This window comes from Akebia trifoliata, chromosome 7 (assembly GCF_017979445.1).
Source record: "Akebia trifoliata isolate Shusen 1 chromosome 7, ASM1797944v1, whole genome shotgun sequence".
NCBI lineage: Eukaryota > Viridiplantae > Streptophyta > Magnoliopsida > Ranunculales > Lardizabalaceae > Akebia > Akebia trifoliata.
The window spans coordinates 15793472-15815084 of record NC_141381.1 but is presented as its reverse complement, the minus strand read 5'-3'; the positions used below and the strand labels follow the sequence as shown (position 1 = coordinate 15815084).

Genomic DNA, 21613 nt, shown 5'->3' with positions numbered 1-21613 from the left:
GGAGCCCCCAAAACAGTCTTTACCCGAGGACGAGGGCTCGTTATGATCCTCGGGCAAATTGATGTCGCCTAATGGCATTTTTTTTAGGCTTCAACAGCCTCAAGTATCAATGGGAATTCCTCCCAGTTGCGCAATGTCTCCCCTTCTCTAAGGGGGCAGATGAGATGAGCAAGTGATTCATTGGATGATTTGGATGGTGGTTCGGCGATGGCCATGATCTCCGCTTGATGGTTGTCATATTGGGGCATAGTCCCTCCCAAACTTGGTGGGATGACGACTGATGCCCAGTCGATTCCAGTAGAAAAAGGTGAGTCATTCTCTTGGTTGGTAGTGGTTTCCACTTTGGTGGATTCTTGAGTTGTCTCTGATAGACTTTTGTTGGAATCCCCATTGAATAGAACATCAATGCCTTCTACGAAGGAAAGTTGGGACTCAACAACTGAGTCTTCATGAATGTGCACTGATTTGGGGTTTACTATTTTTGGCTTTTTTGCTGATGGTGGTTCTGATAATCTGTCGGGTCTGGCATGTGATCTTGGGAAGCTAACATCGATGTGAGGGACTCGACCCAGATTCCAGATGTTTGGTTCACGGTTTTGCCTCCTCGCTAGTCGAAGCTCTTTTTTCTTATCATTCATTTATGCAATATCCCTTTTTATGGGTATAAACCCCAGGCCAAAATAAGGAGTATGCTTTCTTGCTTCGATTGGTGTAGCTCTCCCTCTCCCTCCTGGTCCCAACCCTTGTTTGGGTCGATAACCTGCCCTTTTCATAACCCGACCAATCATCAGACTTATTCTTGATAGCTTTGCCCTTATCCTCTCCTTTCCTTTCTTGATATGATTGACAACAGCGAATTGGTATGAATGGTAGAGTGCCTTGTCCTTTGTTATTTCGATATCGATAAATGGCACATCTGGAGTTCTCCCAGCTGGAATAAGGTTCTCTGCCAATACTGATATCATCCTCTGCCCCATGATAAATTTGACTCTTTGGTGCAATGAGGAAGGTACAGCTCCTGCAATATGGATCCAAGGTCTGCCCAATAACAAGTTGAAGGTCGTTGGTATTTCCATGACTTCAAACGTCACTTCAAAGGTGCAAGGACCTATCGTGACAGGTAGGTCTACTTCTCCCAACGAATCCCTTCTTGAGCTATCAAAACCTCGAACAACCTTGTTGTTGGGTTTCACATGTGACCAATCAGCGTTGAGTTTCCAAAAGGTTTCAAGCAGACAGACGTTAAGCGCTGATCCATTATCAATCAATACTCTGGCGACCAACATGCCCTTACATATGACCATGATGTTCAGTGGTTCGACGTGCCCCATTCCCTCAGGAGTAAATTCATTCTCTGTGAAAATAATGGGATTGGGGGCCATGATCTGACTGACTGTTTGTTCCAACTGCGTCGGCGAGGTAGTTGCGGGTACATGTGATCTCCCCAGAACTCTCAATAGTGCCTCTTGGTGCTCTTCCAATTTTTGCATCAGTCCCAGGATACTGATTTGAACAGGCTGCTTGTTCAATTTGTCCACTATATTATGCTCACTCTTGAGAACGAGCTTAACAAAGTCTGCAGCTTCCTTGTCTGTCACCTTTACCTTTTCTTCCGCCTTCTCATCCTTATACAGCTTAGTCTTTCCCTTAGCTTGCCTTTTTTCTTCATCTATTTCCTCTTTTACTGTCTCTTTTGTTTCTTCCTCGCTTTCTAACAAATTTTGACATTTTCCTACCCTTGTCATATGGCCGATATCAGCCACTACTGTTCCATTCATTGTTTCGACCCCCGCTGTTGTGGTGACAGTGGTCTCATAGCTCCAGGGGACTGCCTGATCAGAGTTATATGGGAATGGTTTAGGTGAACGTATGGTTATAGGAGGTGGATCGGGTTTCATGTTGAGAATGAGGGGTGGTGGTGATGGTTTGGAGGCAGTGGTAATAGGAGGAGTTACGTGAGGAGCTAATGGAGTATATGGAATGATGAGTGGTGGACGTGGAGACGAAGGGTATGGTATGTGAAGAGGGGGTCGAGTTGATCCTTGAGAATAGGGTGGTGCGTAAGGTATGACAAGGGGAGGCCGGGTCGAATTTTGATGATGGGGTGATCCATGAGGTATGACTAAGGGTGGTCGAGTAGTCGTATTTTGATGAGTGGGATGGATGGTAAGGTCGACCAATCTGAGTGGTGGCAGTGAATTTTGGGATGCGTTAGTTGTGTAGTGGTTGAGTGTGTTAACCGTTGATGCCTTGGATTCCTTGGTTAATTGGACTCTGATTTCCGTCCCAATGGGTGCTATCAAATCAGAAGGATTAAAGTTGAGTTCTCCGCCGATGACATTTACCCTGTGCCTACTCCCCTCTCCATTGTGAGTAGGTAGGGGGTTTTGATTGATGTTCTGTGGTTGGGACGAGTTGGCAGGCCCATCCAGGATGAGAGTCTTTTTATCAATCAGGTTCTGTACTTGATGCTTGAGCTGCCAGCATTGGTCTGTAGAGTGCCCTGGTGCACCCATGTGGAATTCGCAGAATAAATTGGGGTTGTACCCTGGCCCTTTGGCAGCCTCAGGATTTGGCGGGCGTTTTACAAGATACTCACCCCTGAGTAAAATTGGCAGTAATTCCGACAGTGTCATGGGTAACCTGGTAAATACTCTGTTTACTCTGTTGGGTCGTGCCTGCTGGTTCTGCCCATACAGTAGTGCCTGCTGTGCAACTGGTGGAGGGTTTGACCTGAATTGGTTCTGAGGTGGAGGGTTCCATGTTGGCGGTGCTGGTGCCCATGAAGTTGTCGGTGCTTGTGGTTTCGGTGCTGGTGAAGGGATGAAGAGGGGTCGATTCGACTGTACGTTATTGACTTGAGTTTCTTCCCTCTTTTTTCCTGGAGACATTGGCTTTCTCTGAGAAGGGATTCCTGTTGTTGCCCCTAGACTCGTGAAATTGAAATATCAGATCGGTTCGGATCCCGTCCTCGACCCGATCTGCTACTTGTACCAGGTTCAAGAATGTGCCTGTGGTGTGTCCCACCAGATGAGTATAGAAGGCGTGCCCTAGTGTCGAGATAAACGTAGTGTTCATCTCTTATTCTGTCATTGTGGGCCTTACTTGTGAGGCGGACTCTCGCCATCTCTGTGCATACTCTTTCACAGTTTCCCGTTGCTTTCTTGTCATTTTGGCCATGTCGTTTCGATCTAGCCCCACATCAGTATTGAACCGATAATTTTGCCAGAACATTTTGGCTAGGTCCTGCCAGTTCTTAATGAGTGAGTGATCCAGTCCAGAAAACCATTTGAGCGTCGGTCCCGTTAAACTCCTATGAAACAGCTGTACCAACAACCTGTCATCCTCGCCATACTGACACATGGATCCACAATACAACTTCAGATACGACAGCGGACACCCTACTCCATTATACTTTTCAAACTCCGGACACTTGAACTTGGCCGGTAATTAAGCATTGGGGTAAAAACACAGATCATTGAATCGGGTTCCGCTCATAGTGTTGAGGCCCTTCATCTTCCTCATCTCTTCTTGTAGAAATTCGATCTGCTGAGCCAGTTTTTCATCTGTTGCGCTTTTGGCTTCCGTAGCCCTATACTCACATTCATCGTCGAGAATGACCACAGGGGGTGGTCGATTTTGTGGAATATAGAGCGGAGGCCCCTGGTATTCAGGCACTGCAAACGGTATTGTGGTTTGTGGTCCCTGTGAGGGTTGCTCGGGTAACTCTTGATTTGACCCGGATGCGTGCTGTTGTATCGTTTGAGCTTGCAGGATGCTGGCATTGGCTAACACGGTACTCACTATCTTTTCTTGCCTCTCAATTATCTTTAGTAATGCTGTTATCTGCGGGTCAATACCTGACGCTTCGGTCACTGGGGGTTGTGTTGGTTCGGAAGAACTCATGGTGACGATAGACGATCTGAGAAAATAGGGAGGCACTTCTGGCTGCTTGTATTTCTTTCGCTTGGCCACTATGTGTACAGACGACCAAGTGTTACTATCTTGTTTACAAAAATAAAGATGCATGATGTTTTATTAAGTCTGGTAAAGTTGTTTATTATGAGTTTTAGCGAAAAAGTAATTTCTTGGCGCGGAGCCGGCATCAACACGGAGTTGGCAAAATATTTTACAAAAGAATTACATCAGCACAGAGCTGGCATCGACACGGAGTCGGCATCAACACGGAGTTGGCATCAGCACGGAGCTGGCATCGACACGGGGTCGGGAAAACATTTTGAAAAAGTAATTTCATCAGCACGGAGCTGGCATCGACACGGAGTCGGGAAAATATTTTGAAAAAGTAATTTCATCAGCACGGAGCTGGCATCGACACGAAGTCGGTAAAACATTTTGAAAAATGTAGTTTCATCAGCACGGGGCTGGCATCGACACGAAGTCAGGAAAACATTTTGAAAAAGTAATTTCATCGGTACGGAGCTGGCATCGACACGGAGTCGGGAAAATATTTTAAAAAAGTAATTTCATCAGCACGGAGCTGGCATCGACACGGAGTCGGGAAAATGTTTTGAAAAAGTAATTTTTGAGATAAATCGATTTGGAATAACCCATGTTTTTAGTAGCCTCCAATTCAGTTATCTGAAATCATCATCGGCCAGGCAGATCTCCAAGGAAGAGGCGGCGCACAATGGCACTCTTAAATCACCTTGTTCCCTAAATAGACGTAGTCTATCCCCCTCTCAATGGAATATGAGAAAAATTACTTTTTTTTTAGAGGGTAGTAGGAGAGAGTAGTAGAGATAAGTAGAGAAAACTTGTTTTTCCTTGTGGGACTTGGTAGCCCTTTTTGGAAGGAGGGGAGGGGTATTTATAGGTGTTTAGAGAGTATTTGGGGGTATAATGGGGTGAAAGTTTGAAAGAAAGGAGAATGGCATAGGTTTGAGGGATGGAAGGTATGAAATTTAGAATAGGAATGAGGGTATTTGTGTAAAGGGGGAAAATGGGTTGTGTTTTAACCCAAATGGTTTGGATCTTACCCAAATTCATTTAGGTAGAGTGTTTGGTGGGATGAGATGAGTGATGGTTTATGGGAAGAATGGGGGTGTAAGAGAGTTGTTTAGAGAAAGAGTGTTAGGTTGGTTGAAGAGGTGAGGTGTGTAGATTTAGAGGAATGGGTTGTGTAAGAGGTTGGTATATTGGTTTTTGGGAGAAGAAAGGAGATGGTGCCATGTGGCAATCATGATGAGAGGGTGAGGGGATGAGATTAGTTGATTGGTTGATGGGGGTTGTTTGATTAGAAGGAAGGGTGTGGGTTAGTTGGTTGATGATGAGGGAAGTATGGGTTGAGGTGATCTTGTTAGAGTATTTTAAGGGAAAGTGATGGGTTGTGATGTGGGTGGTTGTTGGTGTTAAAGAAGGATGATAGATTAGGGTGTGTTGGGTATGGGTTGTAATGTGGTCGGTTGGAGAATGATGATAGGTTAAGTTAGGGTAGGGTATGGGTTGAGGTGATTTTGAAGGGAGGTGATGTGTTTGGTTGATTTTTTTAGAGAATGATGATGGAGGTAGGTGATTAGATGAGGGAGGTGAAAGGTGGTGATGACATGTGTCATCTTGTGATGTAGAGATTGTGATTGGTTGATGTGGATAATGGATAATGGGTTAAAGTAGTGGGTTGGATAATGAATTGGATAGGTTTATGGGCTTTTAAGTGTTGGGCTTGGGTTTATGAGGGTTGTGGGTCATTTTGGCTTGGTTAGGATTTGTTTTGGGTTGGATATTTGAGGGAAGGTAGGTGTTAGGGTTTAGATGACATGAAGAAACTTTAGGTTAGGTTGTAAAGTGGAAAATTGATTTAGGAGAGGGTTAAGGGTTTGTGGGCCTTGCATGGCTTACGGTGTTTGTAGGTTTTGAGGTGGAGTGGTAGAAAGTGAATGATGGGTTGGCATCCAAGTCTCACATTTTTTATTTTTTTTATTTTTTTGAGATTTTTGAAATCATTGATTTGATCAAAAATGCCACGTGTTGGCGAATCGGGCTTTTTGGGCCCGTTCGAAGGATTTTATCGATTGTTTGAATGTAAGCGTGGAGCGATGATGTTGAAAACATGTGGGATGGGTCACAACCCTTCTTATGGGTCCCTTAGACCATTGGGTGGTCTTAGGAGCCTCAATTTAATTAAATTGCCATTTTTTAATGTTTTGGGCCTTAGAGGCCCGTTGGCTTACTTTGTTGGAAAATCGGTATTTTGAATGGAACGGGGTAGATGGGAGCATACCCGATCTTTTGGTGGACCTAATAACCTGTTGAAAGGTTTTATAGGCTTTGATTTTCGCAAAAATGCCACATTTCAATGATTCGGGCCTTAGAGGCCTGTTGGCCTATTTTGTCGAAAATCGATGTTTTTAGTGGAACGGGGTGGAAGGGAGATAGTCGAATCCTTTTGGTGGACCTACTAACCCATTGAGGGGTGTTAGTGGCTTGATTTTGGCAAAAATGTCAGATTTTGATGCTTCGGGCCTTCGAGGCCCATTGGCCCGATTTGTTGGAACATTACTGTTTTTGAGCCCTTTCGAGTAAGGGCCCGTTCAAATTGGGGTGTCTACACTCATTACACAAATACCCTCACTTTCATTCTAAATTTCATACCTTCCACTCCTAAAACGTATGTCATTATCCCTCCTTTCATACTCTCACCCTATTATACCCCTAAACCTCCTCCAAACATCTATAAATACTCCTCCCCTCATCCCAAAAATGGTTACCAAGTCTTACTAGAAAAAAGAAATATAATCTCTACTCATCTCTTCTACTCTCCTACTCTCACAATAACCTTCTAAAAGATATACACACTCTCCCATACTCTACCAAGAACTCAAGAAGATCCTAAGAAGAAGAAGAAGAAGAAAAGGAGATTAAGGATACAAGGTGGGTGCAACAAATACCCCCCCCCCCTCTCTATCCTCTCTTCATCCCTCTCCTATTATCCCCCTCTTCTCTTCATCTTGCTTTTTAGGATGTATGGACCCCAAGGCTAAAGGTCTATAAGAGTCATTTCCATCAATGAAATGACTCTATGATCAAGTCGAAAGCAACCCCTATCTAGGGTACAAATGCACGACACGTGACATGTTATTTTTTAATTTTTTAAATCAAAATAACCGAGTTATTTGAGGTTACCGTCACGTGACGGGGAGAAAAGGGTGCCTAACACCTTCCCTTTTCTCCAACCGAGCCGCTTACCCCGAATCCCTAGGTTTGATTAGTTCCTATCCATTGCGAGTCACTAAAATGCCAAAATGTCATTTTTTCAAAAAATGTACATCGGGTGACCATTCACACCTACTTACAACATGAATGGTGGCGACTTCAAACTTTAGTAGATGTGGCCGTCGTAATGACGAAAATCACATATCTACAGAACTCAATGAGTTACAACTCGTGACTGTTCTAAGAGACACAATCACAACCCAAACTCTACAGACAAGTTTGTCTGTTCGAACAGTCAAAACCCAAGTTCACTTGTCAATAGTTTTGGTAACTGTCTAGAGAAGCACTTCTATTTCTATATATTCTCAATACTTTCCTCATTCGAATTCATTCAATTTTCGAGTTTCTTATTTGCATAGCGCCCTTTCGTTTTTAAAGTGATTTCTTTGCATGTCCTTGAGAGTTCAAATCACAGTACAAGTTCAAATGTACGTGTACACTAGGAGTGTTGCCTTGTACACGTGTGAAGCATTGTATCCTGGGAAACAAACATCCAAAGACTGTTAACACATCACATGGGCAAAATTTGTCTTAAGGCTATTGTGTCCAATACAAGCCTTACTCATTTAAATATTAAAATAGTCATTTACGGTATTTCAAATTTACTTTGTTATTTTATTCCACAATCTTTTCTGTTTATTGTCTATAATCTAACATCATAAGAGTTAACAGTTTATGCCAAACATGATTGGTTTGAAGGGAGTCAACTTACAATGCCTTATTTGTTTGATTAAGCAAGTATATGCCATTAGAATAAATTCCTTTACCAATCCTCTTCCCTATGGCCCGATCCTGAAACACCACAGATATGGGAGAAAAAATAACATCACAGTTTAAGCCGTTAGTAATTTTCCAACCGATGTGAGCTGAGTTTGGAAGGAGGGAATGAAAAGGGTTTCTGAACTAGGACAATCTTTGAAGATATTTATTTTACCATGGCCATGGACAAGGACTGAAGTCCCATTGGCAACAGATACCAATTGTTCATCAATTTTAGATGTGAACAATCAAGATTATTTGTCATGTGATCCGTAGCACCCGAATTGTTAACTCAAGTCTTAAGATAAGAAACTGAGGAGAAAAGGTCTTGAAGATTACCTGAGATTTGGGCAGAGGAAGCAAAATCAATGATGGAGGTTTCAGGTTTACTGAGTTGTTGAAGATGTCGAGCAAGTTGCCCGATAGAAATTGGAGTATTTGTAGAGACATTATTGCTAACTTTGTTAGACTGAGGCTTTAAATGGGGATGAAGAATTCAACAACAATCCCTTGGTATGTCCAAGTCTATTGCAGTGATGGCACCGAAAAGATTGTCGTCGACCTTTCCCTTTGTCTTGAGAAGTACCTTGATCCCTACCAAAAGTATTTACCCATTTCTTGTCAACCATAAGTCCACTAGACTCAGACAGTTCAATCGCAGACTTGGATTCAGTATTCATAACTTTTTTCGTAGTTTCTTCTCACTGAATAGTCGCACAAACATCGGAGAAAGATGGTAGATCTTAATTCATAAGAATTTGGCTCCGAAGACTTTCAAACTGGGGTGTCAGGCTAGCAAGTAGTTGAAATATTTTATACTCTGGCATCCGTAGTATAAGGGCCATACATGGCTAATTCATGGCACATACTGTACAATTTTCCAAGATGTTCAATAAATGATTTCTCTCCTTGGGTAGATTTGGCAATCTCCCGTTTCAATTGAAAGATTCGAGCAGCATTATTTTGGTGTCGGTACATTTCCTTGACACTCCGGAAAAGGTAAAGATTTCAGCAATCTTGGGCTCCATTGAATTGGGAAGCCAAGACATTATGAGTTGATCATTCGATTGCCATTCTTCAAATTTAGGATCATCTGAACTAGGGACAATATTTTTTCCGTTTATGTATCCTAACTTAGATTTTCCACCAAGAAACAAAGAAACTGCCCTAGACCAAGGAATATATAATTCAGTCCATTCAAAAGAACCAAGGAAAGCTTCATGCTGGGATTAACCTCAGATTCTTGGGCTGAGGTTCTTGTAGTTTCAGCAGCCATTAGAGTAACAGAGGAGCAATAGATCTGAATATACAGCTATTCTTCTACTTCTTTCTCGCCAAGGGAAGATTAGATCTCCTGCTCTGATACCATGAAGACAGTAGCATACACTGAAAGCATAGAAGAAACAAAAGATTTTATGTGGTGTGATTTGGCAGTGTGCCTACATCCACGGTGGAGAAGGAAAGAACTTCTATTCATTAAGAACTCTTGAATAAGTTCAATACAAACCCTATTGCCATTGTATGTAGTAGGAAGAGTCCCATTATAACCAAGTTTCCTAATACAGCAAGGGTTTCCAAAAATATAGGAAAGAGATCCAACGATTTTCCTCTCTATTTATCTTTAATTGCAAATTTCCTTTGAATATGAATATCTTGCTTTAGTGGATCAATGTCATCGTCTCTATCTATGTTTTTAATACTAAGCCATGTTATTTTTATTTGATCCAAAGCTTATCGACCACTAATCCTTGTGGTTCGACCCCTACATGCCTCAACAATTAAGGTTTCTTTTATTTGTTCTTGAGCACAATTTACAATTCCATTCAACAGCTACGACAAAACAAACAATTGGTTTCATGAAAGATTGGGGAAGCAAAAGAATCAAGGGCTTATAGATGATGTAAGGTATGCGAATAATGATTGATTCTGCTTGATTTGATATCATATTATGCCAAGATCCGTTCTTTGGTCATGTGATTTAAAATGTTGATGAAATGAATATATGGAATTGTTAGTTATTTTTGGGGGCGTCCATGTGGACCCAAACAATTAATTATCCACGTATTAGGACTCCTTTTGGAGTCAGAGTCCTAATAGGGTTTACTTCTTATATTTATCTATAAATAGATAGATGTGGGACGTGAATATAAAAGAACAAGAGAAAAACAATCTACAACATTCTCCCAAAACAGAAACTTCTCTCTAAGTTGCTATTTTCTGGGTTTCTATCAAGAGGATCCTAGGGTTTAAGGAGTGGAAACATCGACAGCTCTAGTAGCGTCAACGTGACGGTATTTTGGACTTCCGATCTCCGACGATCGACTCAACGTGATGTGAAACAAGGTTCGGATCTCCGCTGCATATAAGAAGGTACGCTTCCTATTTAAGGTCAACATTGGTATCAGAGCCGAATATGTTTCGTGCTCCGTTAGGTTGTTCGAATAAAACCTAAATCGTTTTTTTTTTTATCGATTTTTAAACAAAAAAAAAAAAAAAAAAGGTTTGGGGGTTTTTTCGTTGAACACTCGTCGGACATTCCTAATACCCTATTTATTAAAGTTCTATAATAAATAAATAATAAGGAGGGAAGAAAGAGATAGTATCTGAAAATCGAAATAAATAAATTGGAAAAAGAGATCTATAGAGACTCACTCGATCTATGTCTCCAATCGAAGCTTAGGCGCGGCCATGGGTGCTGGTTCGCCGTCAAAGCTCTTTTCCGTTAGGGATTTGGACAGCTAAGGCTTCATCTAGGGAGAGAGGAAGATACAATGAGGTTAAAGATCTCTTAACCCAATTAATTTATTTATTTTGGTTGAACCTCACCGTAGTCTCGCGGCTTGGGTGCCATGGACGATCTCTTATTTTCTTCGACAGCTTGGGGCAATAGAACATGGTCTTCAGCTTCTGGTTTCAAACACTTCTTCTGGAAATAGCTTAACAGAGGAGAAATAGAAGCTTTTAAAAGCAACATTTATGTCCTCATAAATATCTAATAAGATAATTTTTTATGTATTAATTACATCATAGTTTGATACAACTGTTGTTAAATTGTTTATTATTACAGAACTGAATTTAGATGCAATATTGATTTGGTTTGCATACATATGTAGTTGTATAACTATATTGCTCCAGAAATTTTTATGTACAACACTAGGTTGTATAATTTATCAACACCGATAATAAAATATGCTCACCAACTTCATCTAAATTGGGCTATTTATTTGGTTTAGCCTTGAAGCAATATTTAAATTTTAAGATGATTTTTATGAACATCATTCTTCAAAGTTTGTATGATTACACTTTACGATAACTAAAATTGCTTGTTGATAAAATACCTCATACCATGCAAATGAATATCTTTGATACATCCATGTTTAATTGCTTGATTATAATTGTTTGTAGAACTTGAAATCAACAATTATTTTTTTGTGATCAAATTTATTTTTTTTTATTATTACAATTAAGAGTGGTAACCTTTGGGGTTCCTCTTCAAATTCAAATAAAAATAAAAATAAAAAAAATAAAATAAAAATAAAAAAAAAAAATTTTGCGTCACGGATTTAGCAATTGAGATCAAAATTATAATCAAAAGAGATGATTGCTAACTTTGACAATCGTCAATGTTTAGTTTTTCGATCTAATGTCATAATACTGATCTTGATTGGCTGATTTGAGGGATTGAGCAATTTTTTTTGTGTGTGTGGCATAATTGATAAATAATAATAATAATTTTTATAATTTTTTTTTTTTTTTAATTTAATTTGTACTTTTTTTTTTCAGTTTTTTGCAATGGCATCTAAAAACGTAGTGGCGGATTTAAATAAGGGAGAAAAACTGGATGGTAATAATTATGACATTTGGCACCGTAAGATCCAGTATCTCTTAGATGAGCAAGGGGTTCTGGATAATTTGACTGTAGTTATGGACAGACCAGAAGAAGGAACTTCTGCACAACACCGTCGTAGCATGGACACATACCTGAATTGGCAGAAACAAGATCGGTGCGCTCGTTTTACCATGCTGAGTAGCATGCACAATGATCTTATTGGCGAATTCGAGGGTTATCAGACTGCCAAAGATATGTGGGATGCTTTGAAACTGTCATTTGCGGGTACTTCAGCAACCAAATTGCGCGGTTTGACGCTGAAATTTGACTCGTATAAGAAGGCTCCCAATGACACCATGGTTGAGCATCTTAGAAAAATGTCTCAAATGATTTGCGATCTGAAGCTGTTGGAAATGTTTTAATTGATGAGCAACAAATTCTTGCTGTCTTGAGATCTTTACCTGATTCATGGGAGTAGATAAAACTCAATATGACGCACAATGAGAGTATTACCAATTTCTATCAGTTGTCGCGACATCTTGAATTAGAAGTTGAACGTCAGTCTGCAAGGACTAACAGTGTCGCTTTCACTGCTGAATCCGGTAAGCACGGGAACTTCAGATCCAAGCGTAAACCAATGAAAAGAACTCAGACAAATGAAATTGCGCCTAAGAAGAACTTGATTTTCAAACGCCGCAGAGGAAAACGTGGTGGAAAGAAAGACAAATCTAAAATGGCATGCCACAATTGTAAGAAACTGGGACACTTCGCTCGTGAATGCACTGAGCCGAAGAAGGTAAAAATCAACTCTAAAACCTCCTTTCATTGTTTTGTTTGCACAGAGGTGCTTGTTGCTGATTCTTGTGATCCTTATTGGATTGTAGATTCCGGAGCAACCAAACATATAGCAAGGGATAGAGTAGGGTTCGTAGAGTTTCGTCGAGTCCCGCATGGTAGCATGAAGATTTTCATGGGAAACAGTTCTAGTGAAGACGTAGTGGGAGTGGGAACATACCAACTACGGATGCGCACAGGACGCACATTGTTGCTCCACGATGTTCTTTATGCGCCAGGAGTTCGACGTAATTTGCTTTCAGTTTCATCGCTATTAGATTTAGGTTTTGATTTCCATTTTTCGTTAAAAACAGTTAGCATTTCTTTGGATTCAGTTGTTTATGGATACGCTTTTAATTCAAATGGTTTGTTTAAATTGGATATTATTTTTAGTAATTTAAACCCTGTTGCTTATTCGATTTCCAATGATGTTGTTTCTGATTCTGTGAAATGGCATGCTAGATTAGGCCATATTGGGCAAGATAGGATGAAAAGACTTATGAAAGATGGATTACTAGGTTCACTTTCTAAAGTCGATCTTCCGGTCTGTGAACACTGTCTAGCCGGAAAGTCAAGTAGGAAACCATTTGGTAAGGCGGTACGTGCATCAATTCCTTTAGAGTTAATCCATTCTGACATCTGCGGACCACTTAATGTGAGGGCACGCCATGGAGCGACCTATTTCATCACATTTATTGATGATTATTCGCGATTTGGATATGTTTATTTGATTTCACATAAATCTGAAGCATCAGATTGCTTTAAGAAATTTATGTTGGAAGTTGAAAATCAGTTAGAGAGGAAAATTAAAACTCTTAGAACTGATCGAGGACGTGAATATTTATCAGAGACTATGAAGAGGCTCTGTGAAGAAAAAGGTATCCGTAGGCAATTAACAATTCCTTCTACTCCGCAACAAAACGGCGTAGCAGAAAGAAGGAATAGAACCCTTTTAGACATGGTGAGATCGATGATGGCGCAAGCAAACCTTCCTATTTCTTTCTGGGGAGATGCTCTTCTGACTGCAGCCTACATCCTCAATAGGGTACCCTCCAAATCTGTTACATCCACCCCTTATGAGTTATGGACAGGTAGAAAAATCGATTTGGGTCATCTACGTCCATGGGGATCATCTGGTTTTGTTCATATTCCTTCCCATCAGGTTGGGAAGTTAGACATAAGAGCTAAGAAATGCACGTTTATAAGATATTCTGAGCATTCTAAGGGCTTTGTGTTTATATATGAACGAGACAATGGTGGAATAGTAGAGATTGAATCACGAGATGTGGATTTCATTGAGAATGATTTCCCAAGCAGAAAGAAAACTCAGACATCACATGAGTTCTATGAATTGATAGAACCAACTCCGGATTCAGAAGAGGAATCCCCACCTATTCTCGACGAGGGTGGGGTAACTAAACCTTCTGATGATCCGATGATCGTCGAGGATAGTGGGAGTGTACCAATCAGTGGGAATGTACCACTAGATGTTATTGATGATGATCTTGAGTTACGTAGGAGTAAACGTGGAACAATACCCCGTCGTCGATTTGAGATTGAAGGGGAATCATTCATGTCTGCTCTACTTGATGATGATGAACCTAGGAATTACTGGGAGGCATTGTCATCATCTGCTTCTAAAGAATGGATGACTGCTATGCAAGATGAAATTAGTTCTATGATGAAGAACCAAGTTTGGGAACTTGTTGATCTTCCACCTAGACGTAAGACTGTTGGAAACAAATGGATTCTAAAAGTCAAACGAAAGGCCGATGGAACTATTGATAAGTATAAAGCCCGTCTGGTTGCGAAAGGATATACCCAAATAGAGGGTATTGACTATGATGAGACTTTCTCACCAGTAGTAAGACTCACATCCGTTCGCCTCATTTTAGCCATTGTCGCACATTTAAACTTAGAACTTTTCCAGATGGACGTTAAGACAGCATTTCTCAATGGAGATTTGGATGAGGAGATCTATATGGATCAACCTGTAGGCTTCAAAATAGAAGGACATGAGCGCAAAGTTTACAAGCTTAAAAAGTCTATTTATGGTTTGAAGCAATCATCCAGGCAATGGTACTTTCGTTTTCATCGAGCCATTACTACAAATGGGTTTACGATGATGGAAGAGGACCATTGCGTGTATGTTAAACGAAGTGGAAAGAGTTTCTTAATATTATCTCTGTATGTTGATGACATTTTGTTGGCTGAAAATGATATGGAGTTGATTGTCGCCACTCAGAAGTGGTTATCCTCAAATTTTGAAATGAAGGATATGGGTGAAGCAAATTTTGTACTTGGAATTAAGATCACTCGTGATCGCTCTAAGAGACTTCTTTGTTTGTCTCAGGAGACTTACATTAATAGAGTGCTCGAGCGTTTCCGTATGCAAAATTGTAAACCCATAGACACTCCAGTCCAGAAGGGACATTCTTTACATCTTGGCCTTTGCCCTATGACGGATGCAGAGAAGGATAAGATGGCACAAGTGCCCTATGCAAATGCAATTGGGAGTCTGATGTATGCTATGATGTGTACTCGACCGGATATTTGCTTTGCAGTAGGATTGGTCAGTCGCTATCAAAGTAATCCAGGAACTGCTCATTGGAAGGCAGTAAAGAGAATTTTTCGATACTTGTGTGGGACTGCAAACTATTCACTTTGTTACCAGGGAGCAGATTTGCGATTACAGGGCTATAGTGATGCGGATTGGGCTAGTGATCTAGATGAGCGTAGATCTACTTCAGGTTATGCATTCTTGCTTGGAGGTGGTGTTATTTCTTGGTCTAGTAAGAAACAGTCTTGTGTTGCACTATCCACGATGGAATCAGAATATATTGCATGTAGTGCTGCGGTTCAAGAAGCTGTGTGGTTGAGAAGGTTCCTTATTCGACTAGTATAGTGCATAGTGCATCACATCCTGTATCATTGTATTGTGATAGCATGGCAGCACTAGCATATGCCAAGGATCCTAAATACCACGGAAAATCGAAACACATCGACATTCGCTATCACTTCATTCGAGATATGGTTGCACAGAAGGAGGTAGTCTTATCACATATTTCTTCAGGTCAGATGGTAGCAGATCCTCTGACTAAACCTATTCCACGAGACATTTATCATACTCATGTTAGGAGTTTGGGACTTTGTAGATTTTGATTTGTGATTGTAATAAACTTCTTGCATTTAATGGATTTAAATATAGATATTTGTTCCTTTCATTCGTTTAAATCATCATAATATTACAAATTTCTTTTTGGATTATCTTATGCCCACACATATTTTTTTTTGTTTTTGAGCATGGACTTGTTTTTTCGTCATCAGGCTAAGATCATTCACTCACACAATGATCGCCTTGGCGCATAGACTGCGAGCAGGAAGGTATTATTTAGACAATTAAACCTTAAGGGTTGAACCAATTTTACAAGGCGCAATGATTGTGAGCTTGATAATTGTATTATTGTCACCTCGAATATTGTCGAGATGAGATTCATAAGAATCGATTATGATTCATAGACTTGTAGAATCATAAGGCCTGAGAAAGCCGGATGTGAACTTTAATCAAGTGCTTTGGTAAGTAATTGGATTGGGAAGTTCAGGTTAGGCGCTCACGGTGCGACTAGACTTGGATCCGTATGGTGTTGAGGTTGACGAACTCTTGAGGAGCTCCACCATGGCATGTAAGTCATACTACATGTGCTATTTATGTTGACATTTATTATTACCTATGTGAGTAAGTGAATGATTCCCTGTTTCCTTACTGTGTGAATATTTTGAATAATTAGGTAATTATTGTGCCCTTAGTGACTTATGACTATGTTGTAAAGTAGAGATTAATGTTTACTAACTCTAGCATGTTACCTATGACTAGGATTGATAAGGTCTAATGGAACATGACTGGGAAAGTAACTTAATCAAAACTAAGCAACATGAGGGCTTGAGGAAGATTATTTGGCATCACATTCTAATGATAGATTGTACACAATGACTGGAGCTTGTGCCGGCACTGATATTTTTACTTTCAAATTTTTTAAAGTATACTATTGTATATTCAACAAAATATATAATTTTACAAATTTTTTTTTAAAGGAAGCTCATGCATTGTGTACAGGGTTGATCATTGTTCTGAGCTTAGGCTCATAAGGGTTTGGAAAATGTTTAATCCGATGTGGCCAAATAAGTCTGGGGCATATGTGAGTTATAAGAGATGAGATGTGTTTTGTCAGTTAGATAGAATCTTGGCATAATGCTCTCTCCGGAAGTCAAACTCCCGTTAGTCGCACACCTTATTCTCTTGTATGAAGAAAATATATACATAACTTGAGATGAGGAGATGATTGTTGAGTCCTACCATGGACGAGTGGGAGATGTTAGTTATTTTTGGGGGCGTCCATGTGGACCCAAACAATTAATTATCCACGTATTAGGACTCCTTTTGGAGTCAGAGTCCTAATAGGGTTTACTTCTTATATTTATCTATAAATAGATAGATGTGGGACGTGAATATAAAAGAACAAGAGAAAAACAATCTACAACATTCTCCCAAAACAGAAACTTCTCTCTAAGTTGCTATTTTCTGGGTTTCTATCAAGAGGATCCTAGGGTTTAAGGAGTGGAAACATCGACAGCTCTAGTAGCGTCAACGTGACGGTATTTTGGACTTCCGATCTCCGACGATCGACTCAACGTGACGTGAAACAAGGTTCGGATCTCCGCTGCATATAAGAAGGTACGCTTCCTATTTAAGGTCAACAGGAATTTAAATGTTGGTAAAGAATGCTTCGATGGAAAGCCAAGTTCTTAAAACCATGCCTCAGCACCATGTCAACAATTCAAGCCCAAACCCATCTTCAGAGTAGTTGAATCAATCAAACAATACAGATACCAATCAAAGTAGAGAATTGAGAGCACTACACCAAGTCATAAACATTATGCTTAAAAAATCAACAAAACACATGTAATCTCACAGCAATAACTTATACAATAAGAAAAGCAAACCAACTCAAATGGGCCAACTCTATAGAGTTAGCTATTTATTCAGAATGTATCATGGATCGACTAAGTGAAATCAAATTAACTGAATCAAGCAGCTCAAGTGAAAAGAAGGGAGAAGTAATAAAATCAATTAGGAGATGGCGCCAGCATGGAAGGAGGAGAAGAAGTAGAATCGTTCGAGTGGTAATACGGATATATGGTATAAATTGTCTGAGCTATGGTGAGGACCATAAGGAAAAGTCCAGCAATAAGGGAGAGAATGGCCCATGGGCTCCTGAAGTAGGTGTGAATGAGGTTGGCACGCCACTCATTCCACCTCTGCTTACAATATTTATGCACCTTTTTGTGTACGTCATCTAGACTGCTATCTGGGTCTAGTGTTATGTCCTTGGACATCCCATTGAACAGCTTAGCAACCGCCTTGTCACTCCCTATCGCATTCTGGATGATCCCTCTGGAGTGGAGTAGGCTAACATCCTTGGCAGAATCTATGATGTTGTCCATGAAGAATATATAGGATGTCACTTCACTCCCCACTCCCACGTGGAGTCGCTCAAACGCCATGAGGTTTAGGAATGTTGATTCTGTAGTGTCATCAACAACAATGACAGGGAGACTAAGGACTCCGCCATGGAAAGTGATGTCTTTCAAACTATTGGTTTTACTAATCTTGAACCGGATTCCAGCCTCGTGAAGCTCCATTGCAGACCGGACAATGTCGCCCGTGCTTTCATGGCTTGTGCTGCTACGTTGCTTATATGATTTCTTGCTGGGGGGTTCTTGGAGTAGGCTCTTCCTATACACGTCCAGTACGTGAAGACAAGGCCCCATGTTTTGAAACTTTTGGTTAGGAGCACAAAACTTCAATATGAGCTTGTTTAGGGACTCCTCATTCTGCTCCTGCTTCAAGTTAATGCATTCGAAGTAAAGAATTTTCATGAACAAAAACTAATATAAAACAGTAAGAGAGAATGGTTCCTATTTATTTTCCTTCACAACTAACTATATAACACACCTTCGGTTTGCCACTTTCGACAGCGACCAAAGTTTCCAAAAGAAGCATAGGAAGTTGGTTTTGAAGCATCAACATGTCTCTCCTGACATAAGGCATGATATGGAGTATGCCATGATGGCTGAAGACAGGGTCGTTGTGAGCATAATCATTAGAGCTTCCAGGGGACGTGCGTAAGACCTCAAGCATGAAACACCCATCATGCATCATCAACTTCAAGAACGCATTGTGATCTTGCTGCCACTTGGGAGGAATCGAATCATAGGAGTCCATCAGCTTTTGGACCACTTGTTGAAGTGCATTGACATAGGAATCAACTGGTTTGTTGGATCTCTTGAGGAAATGGAGGAGAGCTCGGTGCTTATGACCATCCATCTGCCTCAACCGCTCATCATCATGATGGTAAGGGCCGAAGGAGACAGCCTGAGGCTTGTAGGCCTTCTTGTTGAGTTCTATGACACACGCTGGTACCCTGTAAATCGAAAGATTATTCCAATGCTCCATCTCCTTCTGGGTATCCATTTCTTGAACTTTCTCTACAACATCCACCACCCACCCCATTTCTCCCATCCTACACCCCTCTTTTTTTTTTTTTTTTTTCTTTTTTTTTTTGCTAATATAACTGTAACTCTATAAATCAACAACAACAATGGACATTATGATGGATGGACCAATTCTCTTTCTCTTCTCTACTCTTCAACAGACAACTTATAAAGTTTTAACAGTCTGAGAATGGAATAGTTGTGTGTCTTTCGTGAAGTGAAAGACATAATCCATATGTGATCTTTTTATGCGGAGTTGGCTTGAGAGAGACATCATCAGACATGCATGTGACATGAAGTGGATTAGCCCACCCAAACTGTCGTAGAAGCTTACAGCTTTAGCACTAAATAATAGAATCTAATTCCTCCTATTCTCTCTGTCCCTGATGTTTGATTTTTAAATCAATTCCTTGTTGAATAAAAAATAAAAAGAGAGAATAATTCCTCCTCAAGGCCCAACCTCTCAGCAGTCCTCGCAAGTTAAGAACATTTAAAAACTGTCTCTGTCGGTATCTTTTAGAGTATAGATTTAGATCAACCCCTCCACGTTTTGATGAATATTTGAGATGCCCATATGTTTTCAAACTGATGACATACCACCCTTGATCTTGGTCTTCTTTATTAGATTAATAAAAAATGACGTTAATGCCCTCATCTTCAACATATTTTTTTCTTCCTAAAACCAGATATCTTCAACCTTAAGATTCTCCACTTCAACTTTCAAACCTCGAGAATATTTTAATTTTAATTTTAATTTTAATTTTTGGAGAAGTAGAAAACGATAGAATTTTAAGTAGAAAAATCAAGGGTTCCCCACAAAGTACATAAAAATGATTCACCATAGAGATTGAAGAGCTTAAAGTCGATAAGATCTTTAGAAGAAAAATGAATAGCCTTTGACAGCAGGTTGAAGATTTGAGCATTTAGGTTGGCTTCATTAGCGAAAAGAGAAGACCAAAATCAAGAGGGGCATGTTATAACATTCATCAACGCGGTAAGGTGGAGAGGGTCAATTTTTTTAACAGATTTAAAATAAAATAAAAAAAGAGAACTCACTCAAACCTATTTGATTGACCATTGATGGGAACCAAACCGAACCAGTCATGAAAGAAACACCCAACCCAACATGGACCAAAGACCATAACCATATATAATTATTAGAAAGATCCTAAAAGGCCTTCAAACATTCGAATTTTAAATCTTCATTTCTGCTGTATGTATCCCAAAACTGACAACTTTGATTATTCCCCAACAAATATCGTCAAGTCGACTTTATTTTCCCAGACACATTTCATTGGTTAGATACAAAGAGAAAGGAAAAAAAAAAACAAAAGAGAGATACAAATGTATTAAATAATTATTCCATCTTCATCATGAGTTTACCCTACAAGTTTATGACTTTTCGCTGAAGAGACAGAACAGACGACTACTTCAGCCAACTCTTACCAAATTTGAGGTTTTTTTTTTTTTTTTCTTTTTAGTGATCACTGAGTTCAATAAGCTGGTCGACAACACCTGGATCTGCAAGAGTGCTTGTGTCTCCAAGCTCATCTAACTGCCTGGAAGCAATTTTCCTCAGGATCCTTCTCATTATCTTCCCACTCCTTGTTTTTGGGAGGCCAGGTGCCCAATGGATTTTGTCCGGAGCCGCAAATGCTCCAATCTGATACCCAACCACACTTACATTGTTAGTTAGTTTACCAACCATAACACATACGAAACCATACTACTAATCACACATAAAACTAGATTAATATTTCTGATCACTGCTTGGTATGCCGCTAATCATTTGCAAAATGCAAATAATTTTCTGAAATCTATTTTAAGGATGTTGTTCACCCAATGCAAATGATTTGCATTGCTAAAAATTTGCATAGTTCACTTAAATTGTTAAGAAATTTCAGCAAATGACTTGACCGCAAATCATTTGCAAAATTATTCAACTCCAACCTAAACATACTAAATTACCTAAATACCACTTTTGAAAGAAATTAATCAAATTACGAACACACATTCAATAGTTGTTACGGTAATATGCACTTAGTTTACAAAAATCCCCTTAACCAAAGATACATTAAATTGCATAGATCAAAGAAAATTTTAAATTTCAAAAGTAGCCTTCAGTACGGGCTACAAAATGAATTCACAAAAATACATATCATCAAATATACATTGACTTACATATAAAATTACAAAAAATATACCTCATCAATGTTATTACAAAATATCCCTCATGCGGGCATTTTTGTAATTTGAATAGTTTCTTTGATGATGAGCATTTTTTAAATTTCAGTATGTAGGTTACTATACCTTTTATAAGGATTTTTTATTTTATTTAAATTCATTTGTATGTTAATGGAGCAAGTAATGAGGGTAATTTTGTAATTTGAATAAATTCATGAATGAGGT

The 21613-nt window shown here is 39.7% G+C and overlaps 2 protein-coding genes and 1 long non-coding RNA gene across 3 annotated transcripts in view; all 3 read right to left on the bottom strand.

The window, feature by feature from the left end:
- Positions 1-10470: 10470 nt before the first annotated feature.
- On the bottom strand, positions 10471-11000 carry LOC147398274 (uncharacterized). The gene is made up of 2 exons (XR_015179803.1): positions 10816-11000; positions 10471-10739 (listed from the first exon to the last, which is right to left on the bottom strand). It is a non-coding gene; the product is annotated as an uncharacterized LOC147398274 (long non-coding RNA).
- Positions 11001-17538: 6538 nt separating this feature from the next.
- On the bottom strand, positions 17539-20253 carry LOC147398273 (UPF0481 protein At3g47200-like). Its single transcript, XM_086447420.1, has 2 exons — positions 18666-20253; positions 17539-18550 (listed from the first exon to the last, which is right to left on the bottom strand). The coding sequence occupies exons 1-2, from the start codon at positions 19230-19232 to the stop codon at positions 17777-17779; spliced, it is 1341 nt and encodes a 446-aa protein (XP_086303546.1). The 5' UTR covers positions 19233-20253; the 3' UTR covers positions 17539-17776.
- A 288-nt stretch (positions 20254-20541) lies between these two features.
- ACS (acetyl-CoA synthetase) overlaps positions 20542-21613 on the bottom strand; it is a 38094-nt gene continuing 37022 nt past the window's right edge. The window contains exon 18 of the mRNA XM_086447419.1: positions 20542-20867. Coding sequence (XP_086303545.1) covers positions 20682-20867 — 186 coding nt within the window. The 3' untranslated portion in view covers positions 20542-20681. The remainder of the gene's footprint in view (positions 20868-21613) is intronic.